This window comes from Arachis duranensis, chromosome 8 (assembly GCF_000817695.3).
Source record: "Arachis duranensis cultivar V14167 chromosome 8, aradu.V14167.gnm2.J7QH, whole genome shotgun sequence".
NCBI lineage: Eukaryota > Viridiplantae > Streptophyta > Magnoliopsida > Fabales > Fabaceae > Arachis > Arachis duranensis.
Genome location: NC_029779.3, coordinates 3,376,311 through 3,403,312, shown reverse-complemented (window position 1 = coordinate 3,403,312; position 27,002 = coordinate 3,376,311). Strand labels below are relative to the sequence as shown.

The 27,002-nt window shown below is 37.4% G+C and overlaps 2 protein-coding genes and 1 non-coding gene across 4 annotated transcripts; 2 read left to right on the top strand and 1 right to left on the bottom strand.

Moving 5' to 3' along the window:
* The first annotated feature begins 3,030 nt into the window (after nt 1–3,030).
* On the top strand, nt 3,031–6,301 carry LOC107460238 (protein ALTERED PHOSPHATE STARVATION RESPONSE 1-like). 2 transcript variants are annotated; one of them, XM_052253150.1, is made up of 4 exons: nt 3,031–3,946; nt 4,079–4,275; nt 4,378–4,601; nt 5,408–6,301. In XM_052253150.1, the coding sequence occupies exons 1-4, from the start codon at nt 3,130–3,132 to the stop codon at nt 6,153–6,155; spliced, it is 1,986 nt and encodes a 661-aa protein (XP_052109110.1). In that variant the 5' UTR covers nt 3,031–3,129; the 3' UTR covers nt 6,156–6,301. The 2 variants fall into 2 exon arrangements, with proteins under 2 accessions (XP_052109110.1, XP_015934069.2); XM_016078583.3 differs by having other exon boundaries at nt 4,076–4,275.
* A 494-nt stretch (nt 6,302–6,795) lies between these two features.
* LOC107460237 (serine/threonine-protein kinase BSK1) lies at nt 6,796–11,317 on the top strand. The gene is made up of 9 exons (XM_016078582.3): nt 6,796–7,569; nt 7,659–7,794; nt 8,704–8,837; nt 9,013–9,118; nt 9,318–9,403; nt 10,054–10,242; nt 10,433–10,603; nt 10,680–10,793; nt 10,873–11,317. Exons 1-9 carry the CDS (start codon nt 7,132–7,134, stop codon nt 11,119–11,121), a joined length of 1,623 nt encoding a protein of 540 aa, XP_015934068.1. The 5' UTR covers nt 6,796–7,131; the 3' UTR covers nt 11,122–11,317.
* Nucleotides 11,318–19,409: 8,092 nt separating this feature from the next.
* Nucleotides 19,410–19,513, bottom strand: LOC127741315 (small nucleolar RNA R71). The gene has a single exon (XR_008002269.1). It is a non-coding gene; the product is annotated as a small nucleolar RNA R71 (small nucleolar RNA).
* Between the last annotated feature and the right edge of the window lie 7,489 nt (nt 19,514–27,002).

Below are 27,002 nucleotides of genomic sequence, written 5' to 3'. Positions count from 1 at the left end.
GCAATTTGAGGTATTTCAAATATATGATTTTTATTTAGCTTTCTATATTCTTGGCTTTGGTTGAGTAATTAGAGACTCTTGAGTTATCAAACTCTTTTGTTGATTGATAATTGGAAGTTGCTAATTGACTTGAATTCCACTAACTCTAGTCTTTCTTTGGGAATTGACTAGGACTTGAGGATTCATATTGATTTATCCACTTTACTTACCTTCATAGTTAGAGGTTGACTAAGTGGGAGCAATAAGCAATTCTCATCACAATTGATAAGGATAACTAGGATAGGACTTTTAATTTTCATACCTTGCCAAGAGTTTTCTTAGCTATTGATTTATTAATTCCTGCAATTTATTTCTCTTGTTCAAACCTTTCAAAAGTCCAAAAATACTATTTTCCATAACCAATAATAAAACACACCTCCCTGCAATTCCTTGAGAAGACGACCCGAGATTTGAATACTTCGGTTATAAATTTTATTGGGTTTTATTACTTATGACAACCAAACTTTTGTACGAAAGGATTCTCTGTTGGTTTAGAAACTATACTTACAACGCGATTATATTCTTGTGAATTTCTTTACCGATAGAAATTCGATCATCACTAACTTATTACAAGCACCCCTAATATTCTAAACTAAGATATTTAAACTATCCACTAAAGAAAAGAACAAGAGAATATCAAAATAGGTGAAATTAGCTTACACCACCAACCTCAGTAGAATACTTGTCCCCTAGAACGAAACACCTCGGACTTCCATGCACCACTTCCTTTTTCTGTTTCGTTCATAAGGCACTTTTCTCTTAAGCCACAATTGCAGAGGCAAGCGGCGTTGCAGCTCCCTCTTGACCTCCCTGCACCCCTTCCTTCTGAAACGTTGTTGAAAGGCCATCGTCCCGAACCCCATTCACAGAAACCAGCGACAGCGCAACTCCCTTTCCCGAAGGATTCTCGGCTGGACCCTCAAGCACCGGTGCACCCCCGTCGGGCCTCCAATCGGCGAGTTTTGCAAGGATGCCGGACGCGGACATTTCCTAATGGAAGGTCCTCGCGTTGCTAGTGTATAGAGAGAAGATGGTGCATGCTGCTGGGTGCATCCTATCCGACTTGGACTCCCTACTCCCTGGATTCGCGTGATGACTGAGGTTTGAGCCTTGGTTGACCACCTGAACCAGAAGTGGTTTGTGTTATTCCTTGGGCCTTCATTGTAGGCTTGTGGCCCAACTTAAATTTTACTTTCCTCATATTAGCGACTATTGTATTTACTTCACTTATTTGTAACTTGAAATTAACCAGAAAAATATTAGTTGTTAGGTGGTAGCTAATTCGTCACAAATTATATTTCACGTCAAATTAATAATTTTTAACTATTTTTGTAATAACTAATTGACTTTATTTTTTTAGTGATAACTACTAGTCTAACATCAACTGTCTTTGTTGAAGTCCATTGTTCGAAGGTAAATTAATTAAGAAGTCTTGTGTCAAAAAGGCCAGAAATAATTTGCTACTTGTGTAGTTCCCTTCTTCGTTTGCTTATAATATGCAATAACTCTTGTGGCTTGGTTCATAAACATCCCATGTATCTATCATTGTCGAAACATTATATTTTATCATAACAAATATTACGAGCAAAACAGATTGATAAATTCGAAATAAAATAACTTGGTAAAGTTAAATTCAATATTGTAAATTAATCGTACAATCTAATGATGATAATTGATATACATATGCAGGGGCGGAGCTAGGTACAAGCAAAGGGGGGCAATGGCCCCCCTAATTTTAATTTTTTACATGTAAATTATATATAAATTTCAGTTTAGCCCCTCCTTAAAATTTTATTTTAGTCTTATTTTATTATGTAAATATTTTTTGCCCCCCTCCAATATTTTATCTAGCTCCGCCCCTGTACATATGGTAGCTAAGTGATATTATCTTGTTCCAAGAAATTTGAAGAAACCGTAAATTGATCAAAGCAAGTTCAAAGTTAAACTTGCTAACTTGCTGGACGTGTTTTTAGCATTATCCCCCCCGCCCTATATGCATATTAATATAGAAAAAATATAGGATACCAATATATTATCTACCAATTTATTGCCAACAATGATTAATTATTATATTTTAAACACATATATAAAGAGACACATCTAAAAAATATATTTATAAAAACACTTCTATTAAACACAACTATAAAAAAGACATTTTTATTAGACACATCCACAAAGACACTTTCATTAAATACAGTTATAAATAAGAGTTGGCAGATGTTAGTAGAAATGCTGTTGGTAACGTAGCGGGATTGATTAATATAACTTTGAGAAAGTATAAGAGCCAATGACCTAAGCGTACAATGTGTACAATGGAGGTTTAGGAAGTATTAGAGATATAACCATTAGTGGTACATTGTCTTGTCAGAATATGTTTTTGGGATGAATGGGTTCATGATATAGTATTAAAGTTCTAGATTCGAAAGGTCAAAGAGTTCGATCATTGGTACGTTTATATTATATAAAAGTTATTATAGACTTTTATATATATTTTAAAAAATTATAATTTTTATCTTTATTGAATTATATCTTATTCATTATTATCTAAATTACTTAATTAGATCATTTTTATTTCTCTTATACAAACTTTAGTTACATTATTCAAGCAACAGAGAGAAGTGTGCGTATACAAACATACACCTAATGCAAAATGCAGTGAGGTGGAATTCCACCCAAAACCCTCTTTTAAGGTAAACTGGTAAAGAGACAGTTTGATTTCCCATCGAGGATAAAGTATGTGTACCCGGAAACTTGTTCCCCATAATATAATGGCTTTGTTCACATTCACATCCTTGTGTCATAATCATCTTCATCACATTGCCTCCATACATATACTAATAATCCATAAAATTCACTATGCATCATTATGAATCACTTTGAACTTAATGAAACGAAATGATGATGATAACATTTGGATTGTTTTACTCATATTCTTTATGATGGATCAAAATATTCAAAAGTCTTTCTCCTTTTACCTTTGGCAAATAATTATTGGTATTAATGGCATGGTTTTCCAAATGTGATGATTACGCATCAAATGCCACTTATCTCCTTACCGGTCCACTCCTAAGTCATTCCAAGTAAATAGCAATGGGCTGCAACGGCTCAAAAGTGGAGAGGCTTCCGGCGGTTTCGTTGTGTCGGGACCGTTGCAACTTGCTCGACGACGCACTCTTTCAAAGCTACGCCCTCTCCGATGCCCACATGGCGCACATGCACTCCCTCAAAACACTTTCCTCTGCCATTGTCTTTTTCTTCCAACAACATTACTCCCCACCTCCCCCTCCCACTCTAACTCCAATCAACGGCTGCGATGGTGCCTGCAAGAAATCTTCCTCTTCCTCTTCTGATGACTCTGAATCACGCGTCCTCTTGCATTCTGAATCAGATGCTCAAGATATAGACGATAGCCAGACAGAGTTATTCATCACTGTAAGCCGTCACCATGAGTATCTCAACTACCATACTCATGATAACGTGGCTTTCATGCATTACGTACTCCAATCTCCGCCGCCTCTGCCTTCCCCTCCCAGCACCTCACGCTGGGAATTCTTCAACTTCTTCGAACCCTACGACGACACTTACTGTGCCACTGCTGACGTGGCAACAAAAGAAGAGAAGGATGACACTGAGAGGGGAAAGGTCGCGACTCACCACGAGTCCTTGAATGAAGCTAAGAAGGAGGAAAAGGACGAGAAGAAGAAGAAGGTGAATGTGGAACAGAATGAAGGAGTCGAAAATAAGGAAGCTAGTTTGACAGAAGAATGCAGCGGTTACTCGGAGAGAGTGAAAGAGATTCAGATTCTATTCGAGAGAGCATCCGATTCAGGCAATCCACTTTTGGAAATGCTTGACGTTGGGAAATTCCGTTACCACAAGAAACTTGCCTTCCATTATTCTTACATAGGCAAGCCTCCACTTTCTATATACTACAACATTTACTCTACTATTTTTAATTGTTATTTTATTTATGATTTTGATCAAATTAAATCCAGCATAAGTGGGATTTATTAATTTTTTTTGGAGATAAGTGTAGCAGTTTCTTCGTGCAAGATAAAGAATCTGTTTACTCACTCGTTAAATTGCACGGAGAAGTCATCACTGATTGGGAGGACAATGGCATCTGAGCATCAAGCTCAAGCAACCGATAAAGACTGGGGCCATGGATATGGGAATCTCTGCTCCACATTAAAGATACTCTCTGTGTGGGAGAGGAAGTTATATCATGAAGTCAAGGTACTTTATTTGCCCCTCTCTAATGATTCAAAAATGAGAGAAACTTATGACAGAGACACTGGTGTTCTTCCTTTATTGATGAAGTTCTTTTTCGTTTTTCAGACCGAGGAGAAACTGCGCATACTTCATCAGAAGAACTGCAGGGAGTTGAGAAGAATGAATAAAAAGGGTGCGGATGCACAGAAAGTCGATTCTGTGAAAACTTTGATTGGGATGTTAACCACAAAAATGAATATTTCTATCCGAGTTGTTGATAGGATATCTAATACCATTAGTAAGTTGAGGGAAGAGGAGTTATGGCCGCAGATCAACAACTTCATTCACATGTAAGTCATCAATATTAATCAATCATAACTAATAAATCCAAGCGAAATTGCTTGTACCTGCGATTTAGTTTTGTATGAAGTTGAAAAATGAAGAACCAAGTGCGCTTGGTTCAAGTTTAATTTTTCAGTATTTTTGTCTTCAAGAATTTGTGAAGGAAAAGAAAAGCTGATAAAAATAGAAAATAAGATTAAAAATAAAAAGAGGACCGTTGATGGAAAAATATGTATCATGTGTCATGTGTGTATGTGTATTTATGATTACAGCTTTTGATAGAGGTGTTACTGTTTTCTACTTTCTTGTGTGGTGAGTATTGAGTACTGAGTACTGGTCTGCTACAGCATGCAGCAACCTTGGCCAGTCTAGTAAGCAAAGAGGTCCATATCCTAGGAAGTAGTTATAAGCCTATAACCTGTATCCAAGAATTCATGACAATGATGGCCTGTTGATTATATTATAGTGGGATATGATTGGGGGAAGAATAAACCTTGGATTGGATCAACCGTGAGAAAGAGAAATCACACAATTGTTGGTACCTTAACTATGCTATAATTTCTCATAACTAGGTACATTTCTATTAATTTGACTATCTTGGCCAATTATACATGTTACATTACCCTTTCTCTTGGAATCAATCTTGTCCTAGTTGCTAGAAAATACAACATTATTCTACCTTTTATGTGAAGAAAATAAAAAAGCCGATGTATATTCTATATCAAAATACTTGAGGGAGCTTTCTAACTACTCTTCTATTTTCAGGTTCATTAGTTCAGATAGTTCGTTCTTAAGGTTGGTATCGTATTTTCAGGTTTCTTGAGATGTGGAAAGATATGGCAGAGTGTCATCGACGCCAATATCAGGAAATTGTGAAATCCAAAACTCTAGATGTATCTACATTATTGGAGAAGCAGTTCGACCAGGCTCAAATTGACGCAGTAATAAAGCTCAAGTGTGAATTACAGAACTGGAATATAAGCTTCTCAGATTGGATTCAAGCCCAAAAGTGTTATGTGAAAGCCTTGAATAGTTGGCTAGTAAGGTGTCTATTATATGGACCTGAAGAATTACCTGATGATGATACAACTACCTTCTCTCCGAGCAATATCGACGCGCCACCGGTGTTTGTGATCTGTAACAAATGGTCACAAGCAATGGATAATCTCTCGGAGAAGAATGTAACTGGAGCCATTAATGGATTCATAGTAAGATTGAATGAGCTCTTGGAGAAGCATATTATAGACGTTCGACAAAGATTGATATCGGACAAGGAACTTGAGAGAAAAGTGAAGATTATGGAGAAGCAAGAGCAAAAGATGCACAAGATAGTGCAGGCTCGCCAGAGAAAGATGGCTGCAATTGGAAGAGACGAAGAGAATGAGACCCTGTTCAGAGTGGATCATGGTGATCTTGTTGATATCAAGGATCATAGCCTGCTATCAAGTATGAAACATATCTTTGCTTCTATGGAAAGGTTCACTGCTACCAACGCTGGCTTGTATCAAGATCTTTGCCAACAAATTAACCATGTTTTGGGACAATCCAATGAAATTCACTAGTTGTATGTTGTATGATTGAAGAATTTATTGAACGTAATTCATCTCATGGCTACTGTATCTCAACTTAATTTTATCAATGTACATATAGAGCTAGCTCATTGCCTATGATTATTATTTGATTTAATAAAGTATATTTAAATGATGAATGTACAATAAAATAAATTACGGATCCTTGTTAAGAGATGAGAAAAAAGCGAAAAAAAAGGTGGACCTACGGACAGCAAGGTACGTAATTAATGGTAAAAGTTAAATAGTGCTTGCAATTTTTTGTATATATATGTAAATCTTTTAATACATTCTTTTTGAGTTAAAAAAAAAAACTGACAATGAACAATACTGATACGGAAAAAGGGAGAATTAATTAATAATTAATAATAGCTTTTAAAAAGAGGAACTAATGGTTAGCATTGATAGGAAATATTAGTAATAATAGCTTTCGGCCCAAGGGTGACCTTTATGTTTTTGAAATATTTAAATATAGTGGAACCCAATCTAGCATAATTGGGTCTGGCGAGATTAAGAAAGTGGAGTTGCTTTAGATGTGTAAATTCGTAATGACAACAGGCAAGAGCATTTAACTAACTAAAATGAAATTAAGGGGAAGATGTTGTGAGATGGAGGAGGGGTGCGAAAAGACAAAAATAGGGCTGAGGAAGAATAAAACGGACAACTGGTGTAAGAAAGAAGAGAGGAGAGAGAGCGACAGGGAGGTTTTGTCAGTGCAGACAGAGAGAGGACGAAGGAAAGAGAAGAGAGAGATGAGATGAGAGCTCCAATGAAGAGGAAAAGAAAGCTGAGCCTCTTTTCCTAATTATTTTAATTAATAAACAATATAATAAATTAATAACATCTCTCTCTTTCTCTCTCTTTTTCTCTCTCTCTCTGAAGCACACGGGTGGTAGTGCTGTCTGTCTGTGAGGCCCATCTTGCCTACTTGCGCTGTTCTTTTGTCTTCCTCTTCTTTTTCTCTCTGTGTATGCGTGTTTGGGTGTGCGTGTGTCTGAAGAAGCTGCTTCAAACACACTCACACCAACGGAAACATAACGGAGTTTACGTTATCTGCTTCCAACTAATGGGTTGTTGCCAATCTAATTCGAGCCGTCATAACTACCCTCGTCCGCTTACGGTTGCTTCCTCCCCTAACGGCGCCAACAACAATAACAACAATAACACCGTCGTTACTGGTGCCTCCGCCGCTGCCTCTGCCGCCCTAGACGTCCCTCCTTTCTCTGAGTTCTCCCTCTCCGACCTCAAATCGGCCACCAACGGCTTCAGCTCCGATCACATCGTCTCCGAGAGCGGCGACAAAGCCCCCAATGTGGTCTATAAGGGTCGCCTCAACAATCATAACCGACGTTTGATTGCCGTCAAGAGATTCTCCAAATCGGCATGGCCCGACCCCAAGCAGTTCGCTGTACGCGCCACAAAAGAACCAATTTATTCTCTTTCCTTTTTCATTTTTCTTTGATTCGTTTGATTTGAGTTTTTGATTCATGGCTGCAGGATGAGGCTTGGAGTGTTGGGAAATTGAGGCACCCTAGGCTTGCGAATTTGATTGGGTATTGCTGTGATGGGGATGAGAGGCTTCTCGTTGCAGAATATATGCCCAACGACACTCTCGCCAAACATCTTTTTCATTGTATGTCCCTTCTTCTCCTTCCTTTTTGCGATTCATGTGTTTGAAGAAATGCTTACTCTGCTTTCTTACACCTGAAAATGATTGATTGTTCCTGGGTTATCTTTTTCTTAGGACCTGGTTTGCCCTAATAGACTGCAACAGTTTCTCCTTACTAAATTCATTGCCTTTAGGATTCTTAAACTAGCCTAGCTTTTGTGGCAATATTCAGATTTTGCTATTCTATAGTGTCTTTGGTTTAGACTTCAGAGGAATGAAACAATTTTGCTTCTTTAGAGTTCAGATAACATTGCGGATAGGATTACCTTGTCTTCCATGTGTTGTTCTGGAAATGATATTTATGCCCAGAGATTGATATATACAACTACATATTTTCTTTAACTTTTTATCTTGTGACAATATCTTATTCTTTTGCTTCTTATTCTTTTGTTTTCGGGGTAACATATATAACAATACAATTAGCTACTTACCTTCTTATTCATAATTGTCTCTTTCATGAGTCATGCCCACTTCATTCTTTGATTGAATTGCTCAAACTAGTGAATTGGGCATCCATTCTCTGCAATTTACGTGTAGAAGGCTTGGAGCCAGATTCCACAACTTTTTCCTATTTGAGCCATTTAACTTATTTATAAGCAGTTATCCTCACATATCGTCCTATATTAGTTATTGTGAATAGAACTCAAGTTTTATATCTTGTTCTGAAGTTTTGGTTTGTGAAATGTTATTTCTCCAAGATTCCAACTTATGCACGATTTACTGCTCATGATATATTTTAAGTATCATCTTCACAAATGCACCTTCTGTATTATTTACCTATTTTTTGGTGCTATTTTCTGCATGAATTCATTGAAACGTGGATTGTCTATTACTCTAGGTTAACCCTGCAATTTTTGTCCCCATCTATTATAGGGGAAAATCAGACAATTGAGTGGAGCATGCGATTAAGAGTTGCCCTGTCCATCACACAAGCATTGGATTATTGCAGTAACAAAGGTCACCCATTGTACCATGATCTGAATGCCTACAGAGTGCTATTTGATGAGGTACTATATGGCAATTCTTTGTTCTTGCTCTTCTGAGGTTGACAGTTTTTTGTGCTATGACATATATATAACTGATAAGTGGTTCCAATGTTTGTGGGTTGGAAACTGCTATCTCTTGCGAAGTGGCCATCTGTATTCTGAAACAAAATTTGACAGGGTGTTGATGTTTTTGCAGAATGGTGATCCGAGGATTTCATGTTTTGGGCTGATTAAGAACAGTAGGGACGGAAAAAGTTATAGCACGAATCTTGCTTATACCCCTCCAGAGTACCTGAGAAACGGTTGGTGCCTATTTTCTGTAATTTTGTATTGCATAATATGTTTTGTTGCTACATAGCAACATTAATTAAACTTTAGACATACTAATATTATCATAAATAACATGTAAGGAACTCAAGTTAATAATACTATATATGATGATATAGATTATGTGGTTGGTATTTTGTAACTTCTGGTGACAGCTATTGTGTGTCTTTTCAGGGAGGGTGACTCCAGAAAGTGTAATCTTCAGTTTTGGAACTGTGTTATTGGATCTACTAAGCGGCAAGCATATCCCTCCAAGTCATGTATGTATTCTGTAAAAAAATGTAAAGTTCTATTTAACTCTTGAATATTGATCTTTAAATGATTTAGTAGTTCTACCAATTATTAATGCCATTATTATGGTAAGCAACTTTATTCCCCTTCCTTCCTCTGCACAAGTCCAATTCATCAACTGCTAATGGAAAATAGATTTTGTTTCTTGACATAATATTTCTGCATCCATGATTAAGCAGTCAGGAGTTAAATCATTGCCAACTCAAATCGTTGATAATCAAATAAAAATTTCTACACAAGGTAAAAGAGGATGAGTGCATCATGCTTTAAGCCCAAAAAGATCTTGCTTATATGGGTATCTTTTTCCTGTGTCTTTGCAGTTGTCTTAAGCTCTTAGCTTGGTTTGGCTCTCGACAACGTGAATATTATTTAAAATAGTAAAAGAAAACAATAATTGGCCTTTTTAACATTTTGTTTTTGGTATGCCAAGAGTGAATAGGCTGCAAAACTTTTGGTTGGAAATATTAGCACAAGGACCTGGAATATATCTTTTTTTTTTCAGGAAAAATATTATACAATTGTTTCATTCTGCACTTTTTCTTCTTCAATCCATTGGATATGCTTTATATATGGTTATTTTCCATATAATTTACCGGATGATTATTCTTTGTTGATGCAGGCTCTTGACATGATAAGGGGTAAAAATATTCTACGTCTAATGGATTCACACTTGGAGGGAAACTTTTCCACCGATGAGGCAACTGTGGTTTTCGACCTTGCCTCAAAGTGCTTGCAATATGAACCTCGAGAGCGGCCCAAGATCAATGACCTTGTTACAACTCTGTCCAGACTGCAGAATAAACCCGATGTGAGCCTCTTTTTATTCTTTGGGCTGTCCATTGTTGTGTGATTGGCTTCTTTCTAGTAGTTTCTTTGGGTTGCCGTCACCTGGAAGAAGGAAAAATATGTGCTTTTTGTGTTCTTAACATACAATTACAACTAATTGATTGCACTGGCGACGATGATAGGCTAACAGTTAGAGTCCCTTTTGTTCTCAGGTTCCATCATATGTCATGCTTGGCATTCCAAAGCACGAGGAAGCACCAGCACCGCCAACTCCCCAGCATCCTCTATCTCCAATGGGTGATGCTTGTTCTCGCATGGACCTTACAGCTATTCATCAGATATTGTTGATGACACACTATAAAGATGATGAAGGAACTAATGAGGTACTTAACTGAAAATACACGAGTTTTCTATTGTTACGAATGTTAAATTAACTCTCTCTTCGTTCACATGTTTTAGTTATCTTTCCAAGAATGGACTCAGCAAATGAGGGATATGTTGGAGGCAAGAAAGCGGGGAGACCTGGCATTCCGTGATAAGGATTTCAAAACTTCAATTGAGTGTTACTCCCAGGTATGATAAGAAAGGTTATATTTGAAAGTTCAAGAAGTGTACTTGTTGGTATCATATCGATTTGATTTAAATCATGCAGTTCATTGATGTGGGAACCATGGTTTCCCCAACCGTTTATGCGCGGAGAAGTCTTTGCTACCTGTTTTGCGATCAACCGGATGCTGCGCTGCGGGATGCAATGCAAGCTCAGTTGGTCTATCCGGACTGGGCGACAGCATTTTACATGCAGGCTGTTGCTCTGTCCAAATTAAACATGGATAAGGATGCAGCTGACATGCTGAACGAGGCCGCTTCCTTAGAAGAGAAACGGCAAAGAGGAGGGAAATGATGTTAGCTTCATAACCTTTCATTGTATTAGCAACCAAAACATGTGTATACTTTTTAAGTTGGAAGCGGATTTCATTTGTGGGAGGAAGAACGATATTTCTATTCGCGTAAGCTGCTGTGCTTGTTTTTCTCTCCTCCATATTATATTATATAATATTTAATTGATTCTTACAGTGTACATGTCTGTGCTTCTCTTATATCACTTTTTCTTTTTCCTTTTCTTTTTAACATTATACTACAAATTCGATTCTGTGCCCGAGTATCAAAATATGCAGCATACAATTCGGCGTTTCCATCAATAGAGACTCGTGAACTTTTTCTCCATCGGAAGTTGGGAAAGTTTGTCAAGGATGTCTATGTGAGTAGTGATCATTTGCGTTGCCATGGGATAAGCTGTCTCTCTACCAGCTAGGCCCCGTAGTCCTCATGATATCGCTTAGTTTCCATGGATTAATTATTTCTTCGATTAACAGTGAAAAGAATAAATAGTTATTTCTAACGGTGAAAGATTCAAATACCGACAAATTGATCATAAAAATACTAAATGAATTTTATACTCAAAATAAATGATATTTGACAAAAATATTCCATTATTAAATTTTTGTTTACTGTCTTTAAAATAACTCGTTAAATTCCAAAATTAACTCTAACACTAATTATCTTCAATCTTCACCCCTTTGATCTTTTTCTACCATTTTTTTTTTATAAAATTGTTCATCAAATACAAACTTTTCAAACCCAAAAATCTACCCCAAAACCTCTTCATTTTCTTTCATTCCCATATAATAAAACGAAAGCCACTGAAAAACCACCCCCTCACAAGCAAATAAATAGGAAAAAAGACTAAGGCTTAGTTTGGTAAAGCTTTTGCTTTTTAAAAGTAGCTTATAAAAGCTGTCTTTTAAAAGACAACTTTTTAAAAGCTGCAGCACTTACGTTTGGTAAAATCAAATTAAAAATGACTTTTAATAAGTACAAGCACCATAATTGTGTTTGGTAAAACAGTTTTTAAAAGTTGAAAAAATTATAATAAACATGTTTATAACAAAAAAATAATTTTTTTGAATATTAAATTACTTAAATTACTATAATCTAATTTTTTCCACCAATCAAACTTAATGCTATATTATTTCGAACCATCTCCATAGTTCCAAGAAACTCATCTCCAACTTTTTCAACTCCATTTTCAGCTTCACCTTCATCACCATATCCATCTTCTTCTTCAAGCTCAACGTCCTTCATTGTGCAATTTCTTTTCCATCATTTTTCTCTTCAGATGTAATCAAATTCATTGTTGTATCCATCAAACTTATCATATGATAACAAAAATTATTTCATAAGTTCATACAAAAATTGAAAGATTGAAAACAAAGTAAATCATAAAATTTTAAGTCAGGTATACCTAAATACTTGTTATGTGGTACACAATAATAAATTTTATAAAGTATTATTATCAATTAATAAGACTAATAAACATACAATATTATTCTATTCTAGTAGGCTAATAATAACACAGGAACCGGATATATTATAAAAATAAAAGAATCATAGAATAATTAATTAACATTACTTGAAAAAAAAATCACAAGAAACAATAAACTGATAATATGATTCATGAATCAAATTTTGGAGTTCTAATCGAATCAATTAACACTTTATTTTGATACTAACTCAAATTTTAGAGACTAATAATTAACATATTTACTTGATTTATTCTCTGTACTAATATAAATAGATTTATCATTAGTCAATAATAAAATTTGTATGTAATCCAATGTTAGTACTGGGTACGTCCATTACCCACCTATGTATATTGGCTCACCTTTACAGATCATAAAAAATGGGACACATATCTCAAATAAACTACTCTTATGATTATATATCTATATTTACATATGTATATACATGTTGTTATTATAATTTGGACTAATGCTTATGCAAAAAAAATTTTATGATTGGTTTTCATCAACCTCTTCCCGTTTCAAAGAACAAAAAAAACAAACAAACATAATAGATCTACTGAAAAAATACAAAATTAACGCCAAAAAAATAATATAAATAGATAGAAGTTCATACCTAATATGTGATAGAGATGTATTTGTGTTGAAATTTGTGAAGATTAGGTTGAAAAATAAAAAATATATGAAGATTGTGTTAGATTTTATGAAGGTTAGGAAGAGAAGTTAGAAATATATGAAGATTTTAATGGCAATATAATAGCGGGAAATATGTGCGGAAAAATGAAAAAAATTTGGTAAGCATAAGCCAGCTTTGAAAAGCTCCCTCCTAGGTGCTTTCAAAAGCACCCCTAACTTTTAAAAGCCGCAAGCACAAGCATTTGAGCTTTTTAATTTACCAAACGCAAAATGACGTGCTTGTGCTTTTTAAAAGCACAAACACCTCCTGAAAAAGCTTTACCAAACCCAGCCTAAACCTTTGAAAACAGAAATGCAAATAAATAAACAAATTGAAGAATGAGGGAGTTGGAATTGTGAATTTTTTGCATTACAGGGTCCGAGTTATGTGGGAGAAGAGAGGTGAAGGAAGGACTGCAATTTTGACTTAGTGGCGCACGGAGACCGGTTTTGCGGGTCTTTCAGATGCTTCAGAGAATGGTGTCCATGGTTTCATTGGAGTTGACGCAAGATAACTTGTGCACTTCGAGATGCAGCGTGCTCTCCTCATTCTTTTTCTGCTTCAGTTGCTGCCTGTTGTTTAATTGATATGTATACTAAGAAAGTGAAAACTGATAACCAAAGGTTTTTGTTTGTGATGATTGATTTTTTTAGTTACGTGTGGCTTGCTTGAATGGGATAAAAAGGTAGATTTTTGAGTTGAAAAAGTTCGCACATGATGAATAATTTCATAAAAAAAAAGGTGGTAGAAGAAGATAAAAGGGGATTGAAAGGTTGAAAATAATTGGTGGTAGTGTTAATTTTGGAATTTAATATGTTTTTTAATAGAGTCTAATAAAAATTTAATGATTAAATATTTTTGTCCAATCTATAAAGTATAGATACTTTTTTGATTTGTTGTGTTCGTGTGTTAGACATATTTTGAATACGACACTTATTAACACTCGTTCGATATGTGTGTTTTTTGTGTTTAATCGTATCTTAGTAAAAAATAAAAAATTCTTCCCTGAATATGCTTGGACAGACACACTTAAATACCATTACGTGTCAACTTGTTCAGTCTTATTTTTAACATGTATTTTGAAATGAATTTAGAAATAATATATATTATTAATTATTAAAACAAAATATTTTAAATACGTTATATAATTAAAAATATTAAAAAATTAATTTATATTTTAATATCAACAAAATATTAAAATATCATTATCATTTATCCAAAATATACTTTATATTGAAAGAGTGAACATCCAATCGAGTTCCTATCCATTTTAAATTAGGACAAGGCGACCCCTGTCAAAGCAAGACCCGCACTTCTGCCCTTATTCGTCCCTAAAGCCAGCCATCATGGCTCTTCCATAGTATCTCCTGACCAAAGTTGACTAAAAATCCTATGTGACAGTTACCGACACTGATGTGGACATTTATTCAGAGTGAAGTGCCATGTTGGATTTGGAGGAATGGACAGGGGTCGATTTGTCCCCCTGCATCCTCCAAAAATGATGTCGTTTTTTAGTAACATCAGAACGAAACGTCGCTCTCAACCACATAACCCCCAAGCCCTAACCCTTATTTACAGAATAACCAAACCCTTGTAATCTTTTTTACACAAAAAGAGAAATACTGGATGAAGTAGCTGGTTGTGGTGCTGACAAGGGTGTTAACATGGTCGCTAAGAAGGACCCATACGACACTTTTAATTGCGCAATTGATGGAGTCACTGATATTGTGGAGTAGAGGTAGCTGTTGTCACCATTCAGGTTAGTGAGAGATTTTATGGTTTCCAAAATTAGCAATATTCAATCTGTATTCCTAAATTGCATGTTGATGTTGGAGTGTTCCGTGATTGTGCTTTTTTTTTTAATTTTGTTTTGATTAATGACCTTCAAACTTGTTTAATTAATTTGTTAAATAAGTAATGTTCACCCAGTTATGTGTGAACACCTTTAACTGGGGGTTTTAGCAAAGCTGAGTCACAATTTGAAAAGGTTTACCCAGTTATGTGTCTGTGGCATTTATGTATCCGGTGGTAATACTAGAAAACAAAGTGCTTAGGGTCACAACCAAGACTCATAAAGTAGTTGTATTCAAGAATCAACATACTGAATTAGGAGAATCAATAACACTATCTAAAATTCTGAGTTTCTATAAAGGCCAATCATTCTGAATTTCAAAGGATAAAGTGAGATGCCAAAACTGTTCAGAAGCAAAAAGCTACTAACCCCGCTCATCTAATTGGGACTAAGTTTCATTGATATTGTGGAATTCATTGTATATTCTCTTCTTTTTATTCTATTCTGTTTTCAGTTGCTTGGGGACAAGCAACAATTTAAGTTTGGTGTTGTGATGAGCGGATAATTTATACGCTTTTTGGCATTGTTTTTAGGTAGTTTTTAGTATGATTTAGTTAGTTTTTAGTATATAATTATTTGTTTTTATGCAAAAATCACATTTCTGGACTTTACTATGAGTTTGTGTGTTTTCTGTGATTTCAGGTATTTTCTGGCTGAAATTGAGGGACCTGAGCAAAAATCTGATTCAGAGGCTGAAAAAGGACTGCAGATGCTGTTGGATTCTGACATTCCTGCACTCGAAATTGATTTTATGGAGCTTCAGAAGCCCAATTTGCGCACTCTAAATTGCGTTAGAAAGTAGATATTCTGGGCTTTCCAACAATGTATAATAGTCCATACTTTGCCCGAGATTTGATGGCCCAAACTGGCATTCCAAGTCAGCATAAAAAAGCTGGAGTTAAACGCCCAAACTGGCACCAAAGTTGGCGTTTAACTCCAAGAGAAGCATATGCACGTGAAAGCTTCAATGCTCAACCCAAGCACACACCAAGTGGGCCCCGAAAGTGGATTTCTGCATTATTTACTTATTTCTGTAAACCCTAGGTTACTAGTTCTCTAATAACAGTACCTTTTACTATTGTATTTTCATCTTTTGGATCATCTGTGATCTTTTGATCATGTTTGATCTTGGGATCGGGTCTTTGAACCCTTTCTCATTTGTTTCATGCTATTTGGGAGGTATGGCTATTCGGCCATGCCTAGACCTTGTTCTTATGTATTTTCAACGGTGGAGTTTCTACACATCATAGATTAAGGTGTGGAGTTCTGCTGTTCCTCATAAATTAATGCAATTACTACTGTTTTCTATTCAATTCAAGCTTATTCTTGTTCTAAGATATTCACTCGCACTTCAACCTGAAGAATGTGATGATTCGTGACAGTCATCATCATTCTCCGTTATGAACGCGTGCCTGACAACCACTTCCGTTCTACATGCTATAGCTTGAGTGTGTACCTCTTGGCCTCCTGGTTCACGACACATGGTTGCCTCTCCTGACAACAGAACCTTCCATTCCGTGCGATCAGAGTCCTCGTGGTATAAGCTAGAATCAAATGGGTAGCATTCTTGAGATCTGGAAAATCTAAACCTTATCTGTGGTATTCCAAGTAGGATCTAGGATGGAATGACTGTGACGCGCTTCAAACTCGCGACTGTAGGGTGCAGTGACAGTGCTCAAAAGGATCAATGGATCTTATTCTGACACAATATAGAACCGACAGCTGATTAGCCATGCGGGGAACCGTAGAGGACCATTTTCACTAAGAGGATGGATGGTAGCCATTAACGACGGTGATCCACCTACATACAGCTTGCCATGGAAAGGAGTATGAATGATTGGATGAAGGCAATAGGAAAGCAGAGGCTCAGGGGGAACAAAGCATCTTCATACGCCATCTGAAATTCCCACTGATGAATTGCATAAGTATTTCTATCCTATTTTATGTTCTATTTCGTTCTTTTAATTATCAAAACCCCATAACCATTTGAATCCGTCTGACTGAGATTTACAAGATGACCATAGCTTGCTTCAAGCCGACAATCTCCATGGGATCGACCCTTACTCACGTAAGATATTACTTGAACGACCTAGTGCACTTTCTGGTCAGCTGCATGAAGTTGTGTATCATGATTTTGTAGACCAAGTTTTTGGCGCCGTTGTCGGGGATTGTTCGAGTTTGGACAACTGACGGTTCATCTTGTTACTTAGATTAGGTATTTTTATTTTTTATTTTCTTCTTCAGAATTTTTAAGAACGAATTCTAGAGTTTCAGATGATGCTTTTGTCATCACAGGAGCCAGTTGATTCCCATCAATTTGGCTGTTGTATGCAATGTCTTGCTGAAGCTTAGCTGACCATGTCTAATCATTTTAGACTGAAGCTTTAGGCTAACATTGCATGATTCCTGGAATTCTTATTAAAAATTTTGAATTTCTTATTTTCTTTTGCAAAATAATTTTCGAAAAATTACAATTTTTTTTAAAATCATAAAATCAAAAATATTTTGTGTTTGAGTCTAGTGTCAATTTTTAAGTTTGGTGTCAATTGCATGTAATTTTCGAAAACTCATGCATTGTGTTCTTCATTAATCTTCAAGTTGTTCTTGATGATCTTCCTTGCTCTAATCTTTAAATTCTCCTGTTTTATGTCTTTTGTTGTTTTTCATATGCATTCTCAAATTGTTAGTGTCTCTAGTATGAAAATTTCTAAGTTTGGTGTCTTGCATGCTTTTCTTTTCTTAAAAATTTTCAAAAAATTATGTCTTTTCAAGTCAATAATACAGAGAATTGAAGATTCAGAACATACAGCAGAGGAATCACAGAGAAAAAGTTGGGCGTTCAAAACGCCCAGTGAAGAAGGAATTCTGGCGTTTAAACGCCAGCCAAGATACCTGGTTAGGTGTTTAACGCCCAAAAAGGTAGACAAGTGGGCGTTAAATGCCAGAATGGATACCATTCTGGGTGTTTAACGCCAGGATAGCACCAAGGAGGAAATTTTGTTTTCAAATCATATCTTTTTCAATTTTTCAAGTTTTAAAACTGATTTTTCAAAATCTTATCTTTTTCATATCTTCTCATATCAATTATATCTTTTTCAAAAATCAAATCTTTTTTATTTTTCTTTTAATATTTTCAAAAATCCTTGCTAATAATTAATGTTGTGATTCAAAAATTTCAAGTTTGTTACTTTCTTGTTAAAGAAGGTGCAATATTTGAATTTTAGAATCATATCTTTTAATTTCTTGTTAGTCAAGTCATCAAATTTTAAAAATCAAATATTTTTCAAAATTTTTTTAATCATATCTTTTCAAACATATCTTTTTCAATCAAATCTTTTTTAAATCATATCTTTTTCAAATTTTGATTTGAAAAATCTTTTCTAACTTCTTATCTTTTCAAAATTTGATTTTCAAATCTTTTCACTAATTCTCATCTTTTTCAAAACCACCTAACCACTTCTCTCTCTTTAATTTTCGAAAACCATTAACAATTTTTTCAAAAATCTTTTTTATTAATTAATTGTTTTAAACTCTAATTTTATTTAATTTGAAAATTTTCGAAAATTTCCTCTCTCATCTCATTCTATTTAATCACAAGCACTCCTCCTCTCTTAATAATTCGAACCTTCTCCCCTCTTTATATGTTCGAATTCTTCTTTATCTACCTCATCCTTCTATTCTTCTTTTCCTCTGACACACCAAGGAATCTCTATACTGTGACATAGAGGATTCCATACTTTCTTTGTTTTCTTCTCTTTCATATGAGTAGGAACAAAGATAAAGGAATTCTTGTTGAAGCTGATCCTGAACCTGAAAAGACTCTGAAGAGGAAGCTAAGAGAAGCTAAAGCACAACTCTCTGGAGAAGACCTGACAGAAATTTTCAAAAAAGAAGACATGGCAGCCGAAAATAACAACAATGCCAACAATGCAAGGAAGGTGCTTAGTGACTTTACTGCACCTACTCCCGACTTCTATGGGAGAAGCATCTCTATTCCTGCCATTGGAGTAAACAACTTTGGGCTTAAGCCTCAGTTAGTTTCTCTGATGCAACAGAATTGCAAGTTTCATGGACTTCCATTAGAAGATCCTCATCAGTTCCTAGCTGAATTTTTGCAAATCTATGACACTGTTAAGACCAATGGAGTTGATCCCGAGGTCTACAGACTTATGCTTTTCCCTTTTGCTGTAAGAGACAAAGCTAGTATATGGTTGAACTCACAACCTAGAGACAACCTGAACTCTTGGGAAAAGCTAGTCAATGCCTTCTTAGCTAAATTCTTTCCACCTCAAAAGATGAGTAAGCTTAGAGTGAAAGTTTAAACCTTCAAACAGAAGGAAGGTAAATCCCTCTATGAAGCTTGGGAAAGATATAAGTAATTGATTAGAAGGTGTCCTTCTGACATGCTATCAGAATGGAGCATCACATGTATCTTCTATGATGGTCTGCCTGAGTTATCCAAGATGTCATTGGACCATTCTGTAGGTGGATCTATTCATCTGAAGAAAATGCCTGCAGAAGCCCAGGAACTCATTGAAATGGTTGCAAATAACCATTTCATGTACACTTCTGAAAGAAATCCTGTAAACAATGGGACAACTCAGAAGAAAGGAGTTCTTGAGATTGATACTCTGAATGCCATATGGGCTCAGAACAAAATATTGACTCAGCAAGTCAATATGATTTCTCAAAATCTGACTGGATTGCAAGCTGCATCTGTGATGACTTGCATCATTTACCTTTCTTTCTTGCATAAAAAGACCGTAAAAGAGCACAAATCTCATTTGATCAGTACGATTCATGCATTATTTAATGAATGTTATGGTACACTACCTTGAAGATGAGTTGTGCTGAATTGCAGGTGAAAAAAGGCATCAAAAATGGGAAGAAGACAAGCAAGAAGCTGGGCGTGTAAAACTGGCGTGTCACTTGAGGACAAACGCCACAAGAATACAAGGGCGTGGCACGCCATGAGCCAAGCGTGGCATGCTAGTACTAAATTCCAAAAGGGAGATCCAAGCATGCATGTGGGCATGGCACGCCAAGGACTGGGCGTGGCACGCTAGTAATAAATCCCAGAGAGCAAAGAAGAGGAACACATGAAGGGCGTGGCACGCCGGATCCATCAACCATCATGGGCGTGCCACTTGAAGTCAAAGGCGTGGCATGCCAGTTCTGAAAGTCACTTTGGCATGCAACTTGAAGATCCAGGCGTGGCACGCCAAGCTTGAAGAATGAACAAATATATGGGCGTGCCACTTGAGCAACCAAGCGTGGCACACCAGACATCACAAGCAAGATCTGGGCGTGCCACTTAGTGTCGAAGGCGTGGCACGCCAGGCCCAAAAACTCACTTTGGCGTGCCACTTGAAGGTCAAGGCGTGGCACGCCACTTACTGGAACAACACAAGATCATGGGCAAGGCACGCCAACCTTCAGGCATGGCATGCTGGTATAACTTTCTAGAAGGTGTGGAAGAAGCCAATTACAATAGGCGTGCCACTTGAGCTTGAAGGCGTGGCATGCCAATGACTATTCTTCACTTAGGTGTGCCACTTGAGCAACAAGGCGTGGCATGCCAATGCCATTCAGAGGAAAGAGAAGACTGGGCATGCCACTTGAGTTCGTGGTGTGGCACACCAAGCAGAGGGGCCATTCACATAACAAGGGCGTGCCACACTAGTGCAACTTTCCAGAGAACTCAACCAAGCACACAACAAGGGCGTGGCACACCACTTTTAGGCGTGGCACGCCAGTTTAAATTTTCAGAAGCAAGGAAAGTGGAGGAATCAAAGGGCGTGCCACTTAAGCTCGAAGGCGTGGCACGCCAACACAAGAATGTCACTATGGCGTGCCACTTGAGCTCAAAGGCGTGGCACGCCAAGGTTGAAAGAGGGACGAGCGTGCCACTTGAAGGATTGAGCATGGCACGCCAAGCCATTTTGCAAGGCATGTGACACGCCTGAGAAGCGCCAACCACACGCCAGCTAAGGGGGTCACGTTTATTAAGTGCTTTCTTTCCCTCCAAAATGAAAATTTCCTTTTTCACTTTTGTAATTCTTTTATTTTCACTAGGAGTAGTATATATACCCCAAAAGAGTACTGAAGAAGGGGTTAAGCAGTTAGTTCTAGATCCACTTTTACATTCCACTTTTGAGTACTTTCTAAGCTATGAGTAGCTAATTTCCCTCTCATTGAGAGAGGGAGCTCTGTTGTACTTGATGGATTGATAATAGTGAAATTCTTCTTCTTTTCATCTTCTCTTGATTTGCTAGGAGGAATTTCGTGCTTAATGTTTAGTATTCAATTATCTTGGGAAAGAGATTGAATGCAATTGGGTTTCATGGGAACCTTGCAAAAGGAAACATGAAACCATGCTTGAAATCCCTTCTCACATTTGAGTAGATTATGGGTTTTGGTGATGGGATATGTGACATATAATCCCCCCTCTACCCGAATCTACAAAGGTGTGTGGTATAATCAGGGACCAAGCATATCTCTCTTCATAAGCAATTAGACCAAGGAATTGGCTATTGATCAAGATCTGAGAGATTGAGTCACCAAGGGATTAGGGCTCAATCAATTATGATTGCCAAGAGGTCAGTGAGTTGCATGATTGAAGGAGATCTAAGCTAAATTTGATCCAAAGAGGCAACATCTCCCAATCTCAATGAATTCCCCATTCTCATCTATCCATTTCTTTATAGCTCAATTTTACTTTCAGCAATACCCATTCCCATTTACATTCAAGTCATTTATGATTAAGCAATTTACATTCTGCAATTTCCATTCCTGCACTTTAATGCTTTTCTTTATATTTTAGTCATTTACATTTATGCCATTTACAATTCTACACTTCACACTATTATTGATCCGCTTGACTAATTCACCAATCAATTAAAACTGCTTGAGTTTGCCAATCTCTGTGGATACGATCTCACTCCTCTGTGGGTTATTACTTGGCGATAATTTTGGTGCGCTTGCCAAAAGAACTCGTTCACTAAATTTTGAAAGTGGGTAGTGAATCGAGGTCATCAAGTTTTATGGCGCCGTTGCCAGGGATTGGCTTAAATTTGACAGTGATTAATTTGATTGGAGAGCTAGATTAAGCAATTTAATTTCCTTGTTATTTTTAATTTCTTTAATTTAGTATTTTTCTTTGAATTTCCTTCTTCTTTGATTATCCCCATTTTCACTCTTCTAACTGTTTGATCAATTGCACCATTCACAGTAATAACCACTCTAACAAAGTGATTCATTCACCCACTTTCCTTCTTGCTCTTTGTCTTGGTTATTTGTATGACAGGTAGGAGAAGCGGAGCTTCAACTTCCTTTGATTCTGAACCAAAGAGAACTCTCTTTAGATTAAGGAGGGAAGTAAGAGGGAAGAGAGTCGTTGGTGCTGAGGAAGAGGAAGAGTATTTTAAAACAAACATGGAGGAGAACGTGGAGAATCATCATGAGGAAGAAGTTCATAACCATGCCAGGGGAGGCCTAGTCAATCATGATGGACCAGAAAGGAGAGTCTTAGGCTCTTACATCAACCCAAATCCAGGGAATTGTGGCAGCAGCATCCTAAAGCCAACAATTCATGCCAATAATTTTGAGCTGAAGCCTCAGCTTATCACACTTGTTCAGAATAATTGCTCATATGGAGGAAATGCCCAAGAAGATCCTAATCAATATCTCAGCACATTCTTGAGGATATGTGATACTGTAAAGTCCAATGGGGTACACCCCGACATCTACAAACTACTCTTGTTCCCTTTCTCACTCCGAGATAAGGCAGTAAAGTGGTTAGAATCATTTCCCAAGGACAGCCTGACTACATGGGAGGAGGTTGTGAACAGATTCCTTGCTAGATTTTACCCCACACAAAGAATCAATAGGCTAAGAGATGAAGTGCAAACTTTCAGACAACAAGATAGAGAAACACTCTATGAGGCCTGGGAGAGATTCAAAGATCTCACAAGAAGATGCCCACCAAAAATGTTCAATGAGTGGGTACAACTACACATCTTCTATGAGGGACTATCCTATGAAGCAAAGAAAGCAGTAGATCATTCTTCAGGAGGCTCGCTCAACAAAAAGAAAATCATTGAAGAGGCCATAGATGTCATTGAAACTATAGCCGAAAATGAGTACTTCTATGCCTCAGAAAGGACTCAAAAGAAGGGAGTGCTAGAACTCAATTCTGTAGATGCTTTGTTAGCTCAGAATAAGGCAATTACGACATAAATAGCAGCATTAACCAAGAGGATGAAGGCCAACCAAGCCTCAGTCATTCAAGACCAAACTCCTCAACAAGAAGGAAATGCATCAGAATCTGAAGGTGACTGGGAACAAGTTAATTATGTGCACAATTCATCCAAAACACCTTATGACCCACACTCTAAGACATACAACCCAGGTTGAAAGAACCACTCAAACTTTGGGTGGGGAAATCAACAAAACACAACCAGGACCACAACAAGCCTTATCCATCAAATCAACAAACCCACAACCCCAACCATCAAACAGGGAACCATAGACCTTACCATAACTCACAAAACACATCATACCACAACAACCAACCCATACACAATAACCTCAATCAAGATACACCATCCTCAACCATGCAATCATGTGAAATCAAGAGCAACTTTGAGAGGATGGAGGCTACAATAGCACAACTGTCATCCCAAATTTCAGGGGCAGTCTCCTCCCTCATGGACAGACAAGCACAAACCGACAGGAGGATAGATGCTAATCAAGAGGAATACATGTCAAATCTGAAAAATCAAGGTGCAGCAATCTCAAAGTTGGAAGCACAAGTAGGGATTCTTTCCAAACAAATCCCACTCTCCACTCACATATTTCCCAGTGATACCATGGCTAACCCAAGAGGGGAATGTAAAGCTATAACTCTAAGAAGTGGGAAGGTTGTAGAGGAAGGAGCCCCGAGTAAAGATAATCGTGAAGAGGTTGCATCAAAACATAGAAAAGAGGACGAAGAGAAGATCCCAACTTCACCCCCTCTAAAACCAATTTTGAAGCCTTATGTACCAAAGGCACCATACCCTCAACGATTGAGAAAGGATGGGAAGGATGGCCAGTTCTCTAAGTTCCTAGAGATCTTCAAGAAGCTCCAAATCAATATACCATTTGCTGAGGCATTAGAGCAAATGCCACTCTATGCCAAGTTCTTGAATGAGCTCATAACCAAAAAGAGGAACTGGGAAGCAAAAGAAACCATAGTGTTGACTGAGGAGTGCAGCGCCATGATACAAAAGAAGTTACCTCAAATGCTGAAAGATCCGGGGAGTTTTCAAATCCCATGCATCATAGGGGACATCACTATTGAGAAAGCTTTGTGTGATTTAGGAGCTAGTATAAATCTCATGTCCCTAACCATGATAAGAAGGATGAAGATTGAGGAAGCCAAGCCAACAAAAATGGCACTCCAATTGGCTGACAGAACATTCAAGTTTCCACATGGGGTGGTAGAAGATTTACTAGTGAAAGTAGGGGAGTTCATTTTCCCTGCCGATTTTGTTGTGCTAGACATGGAGGAAGAGGACAACACTTCAATTATCATGGGAAGACCATTTCTAGCTACTGCTGGAGCCATCATTGATGTACAAAAAGGGGAACTAGTCTTGAGATTGCATGAAGAAAAAATGGTCTTCAACGTCTTCAAAGCAATGAGCTACCCAAAGGAATCCATAGGAGAGTGCATGATGGTAGATACCATGGAACAGATAGTTCAAGAAGTTATGGGGGAAGAACAATGTGAAGAAAATATTGAGCTGGAACAAGCAACCTTGAGGAGCTCAATCATGCCAACTACCACAGACAACAAAAATGTAGATACACCAAAATTGGAGCTGAAAACCTTACCTCCTAGCTTGAAGTATGCATACCTGGGCACTAATCACACTTACCCAGTGATCATAAGTTCAAGTCTGAGCAAGGAGCAAGAGGAGGAACTTATCCAAGTGCTGAGACAACACAAGGATGCCATAGGCTGGATACTTTCAGATTTAAAGGGGATCAACCCTTCAATGTGCATGCATAAAATTATACTTGAAGAGGATGCTAAACCCTCAAGACAGCAACAAAGAAGACTGAACCCAACTATGAATGAAGTAGTTCAGAAAGAAGTTCTAAAATTGTGGCAAGCAGGGGTGATCTACCCCATCTCGGACAGCCCTTGGGTAAGCCCGGTGCAAGTAGTCCCTAAGAAAGGGGGGATCACTGTGGTGGCAAATGAGAAGAATGAATTAATACCTACAAAAACGGTAACCGAATGGCGTATGTGCATTGACTACCGAAAACTTAATGAAGCCACCCGAAAAGATCACTTTCCCCTGTCCTTCATGGACCAGATGCTTGAAAGATTGGCAGGACATGAGTACTACGGTTTTCTAGACGGGTATTTGGGCTACAACCAGATTATTGTAGACCCCAAGGATCAGGAAAAAACTTCATTTACTTGTCTATATGGCATTTTTGCTTATAGGAGGATGCCCTTTGGATTGTGCAATGCACCTGCCACATTCTAAAGGTGCATGCTCTCCATTTTTTCAGATATGATTGAGAAGTTCATAGAAGTATTCATGGACGATTTCTTTGTGTTTGGGGACTCATATTCTAATTGCCTATACCACCTTTCTCTTATGCTAAAAAGGTGTCAAGAAACCAACCTTGTTCTAAACTGGGAGAAGTGCCATTTAATGGCAACTGAAGGGGTGGTTCTTGGTCACAAGATTTCAAAAGATGGCATAGAAGTAGATAGAGCAAAAGTGAAAGTAATTAAAAGATTGCCTCCACCTTGCAATGTCAAAGCAGTTAGAAGCTTTTTGGGACATGCTAGGTTCTATAGGAGGTTTATTAAAGATTTTTCAAAGATTGCAAAACCCCTTAGCAACCTACTTGTCTCAAATACTCCTTTTGTTTTTGATAGAGAATGCATGATAGCCTTTGATGAACTTAAAAAGAGACTCTCCTCTGCACCTATTATAGCACCACCAAGTTGGGATCTTCCCTTTGAACTAATGTGTGATGCATCTGATTTTGCTGTTGGTGCTGTCCTAAGACAGAGGAGAGACAAGTTAGTACATGTAATCTACTATGCTAGCAAAGTCCTTAATGAGAATCAAAGGACCACAGAGAAAGAACTTTTAGCCATAGTTTTTACTTTTGATAAGTTTAGATCATATCTTATTGGCTCAAAAGTAATTGTGTTCACTGATCATGCAGCACTCAAGTATTTGCTTACCAAACAAGAATCCAAGCCCAGATTGATAAGGTGGATCCTGCTGCTCCAAGAATTCGATATTGAGATCAAAGATAGGAGCAGAGCAGAAAACAAAGTAGTTAACTACCTCTCAAGGATCCCACAAGAAGAAGAAATGCAACAAGTTGCAGTAAATGAAAGCTTTCCTGATGAACAATTGATGATGAATCAAGTAGCCCCTTGGTTTGCAGATATAGCGAACTTCAAGGCCATTGGGGAGTTACCAACAAACATCAACAAGCACATGAGGAGAAAACTAATCAAGGATGCCAAACACTACATCTGGGATGACCCCTATCTGTTCAAAAAGTGTACTGATGGTGTCCTAAGAAGGTGTATATCCCATGAAGAAGGCCAAGAGGTGCTATGGCAATGCCATGGATTAGCATATGGAGGTCACTTTAGTGGAGAACGGACAGCAGCAAAGGTGCTCCAATCCGGATTTTACTGGCCAACAATATTTAAGGATGCCAAAGAAATGGTGTCAAGGTGTGATGAATGTCAAAGGGCCGGCAATCTGACCAAGAGAAATGAGATGCCACAGCAATACATATTAGAGCTAGAACTATTTGATGTATGGGGAATAGATTTTATGGGACCCTTCCCAACCTCCTAC

Bases quoted from the DNA above. Each gene is read 5' to 3' on its own strand.
- LOC107460238 (XM_016078583.3), top strand. From the start codon at position 3,130: ATGGGCTGCAACGGCTCAAAAGTGGAGAGGCTTCCGGCGGTTTCGTTG. The intron at 3,947-4,075 runs GCAAGCCTCCAC...AGATAAGTGTAG, and splicing joins CTTCCATTATTCTTACATAG to CAGTTTCTTCGTGCAAGATA. The intron at 4,276-4,377 runs GTACTTTATTTG...TTCGTTTTTCAG, and splicing joins AGTTATATCATGAAGTCAAG to ACCGAGGAGAAACTGCGCAT.
- LOC107460237 (XM_016078582.3), top strand. From the start codon at position 7,132: ATGCGTGTTTGGGTGTGCGTGTGTCTGAAGAAGCTGCTTCAAACACAC. The intron at 8,838-9,012 runs GTACTATATGGC...ATGTTTTTGCAG, and splicing joins ACAGAGTGCTATTTGATGAG to AATGGTGATCCGAGGATTTC. The intron at 10,604-10,679 runs GTACTTAACTGA...CACATGTTTTAG, and splicing joins ATGATGAAGGAACTAATGAG to TTATCTTTCCAAGAATGGAC.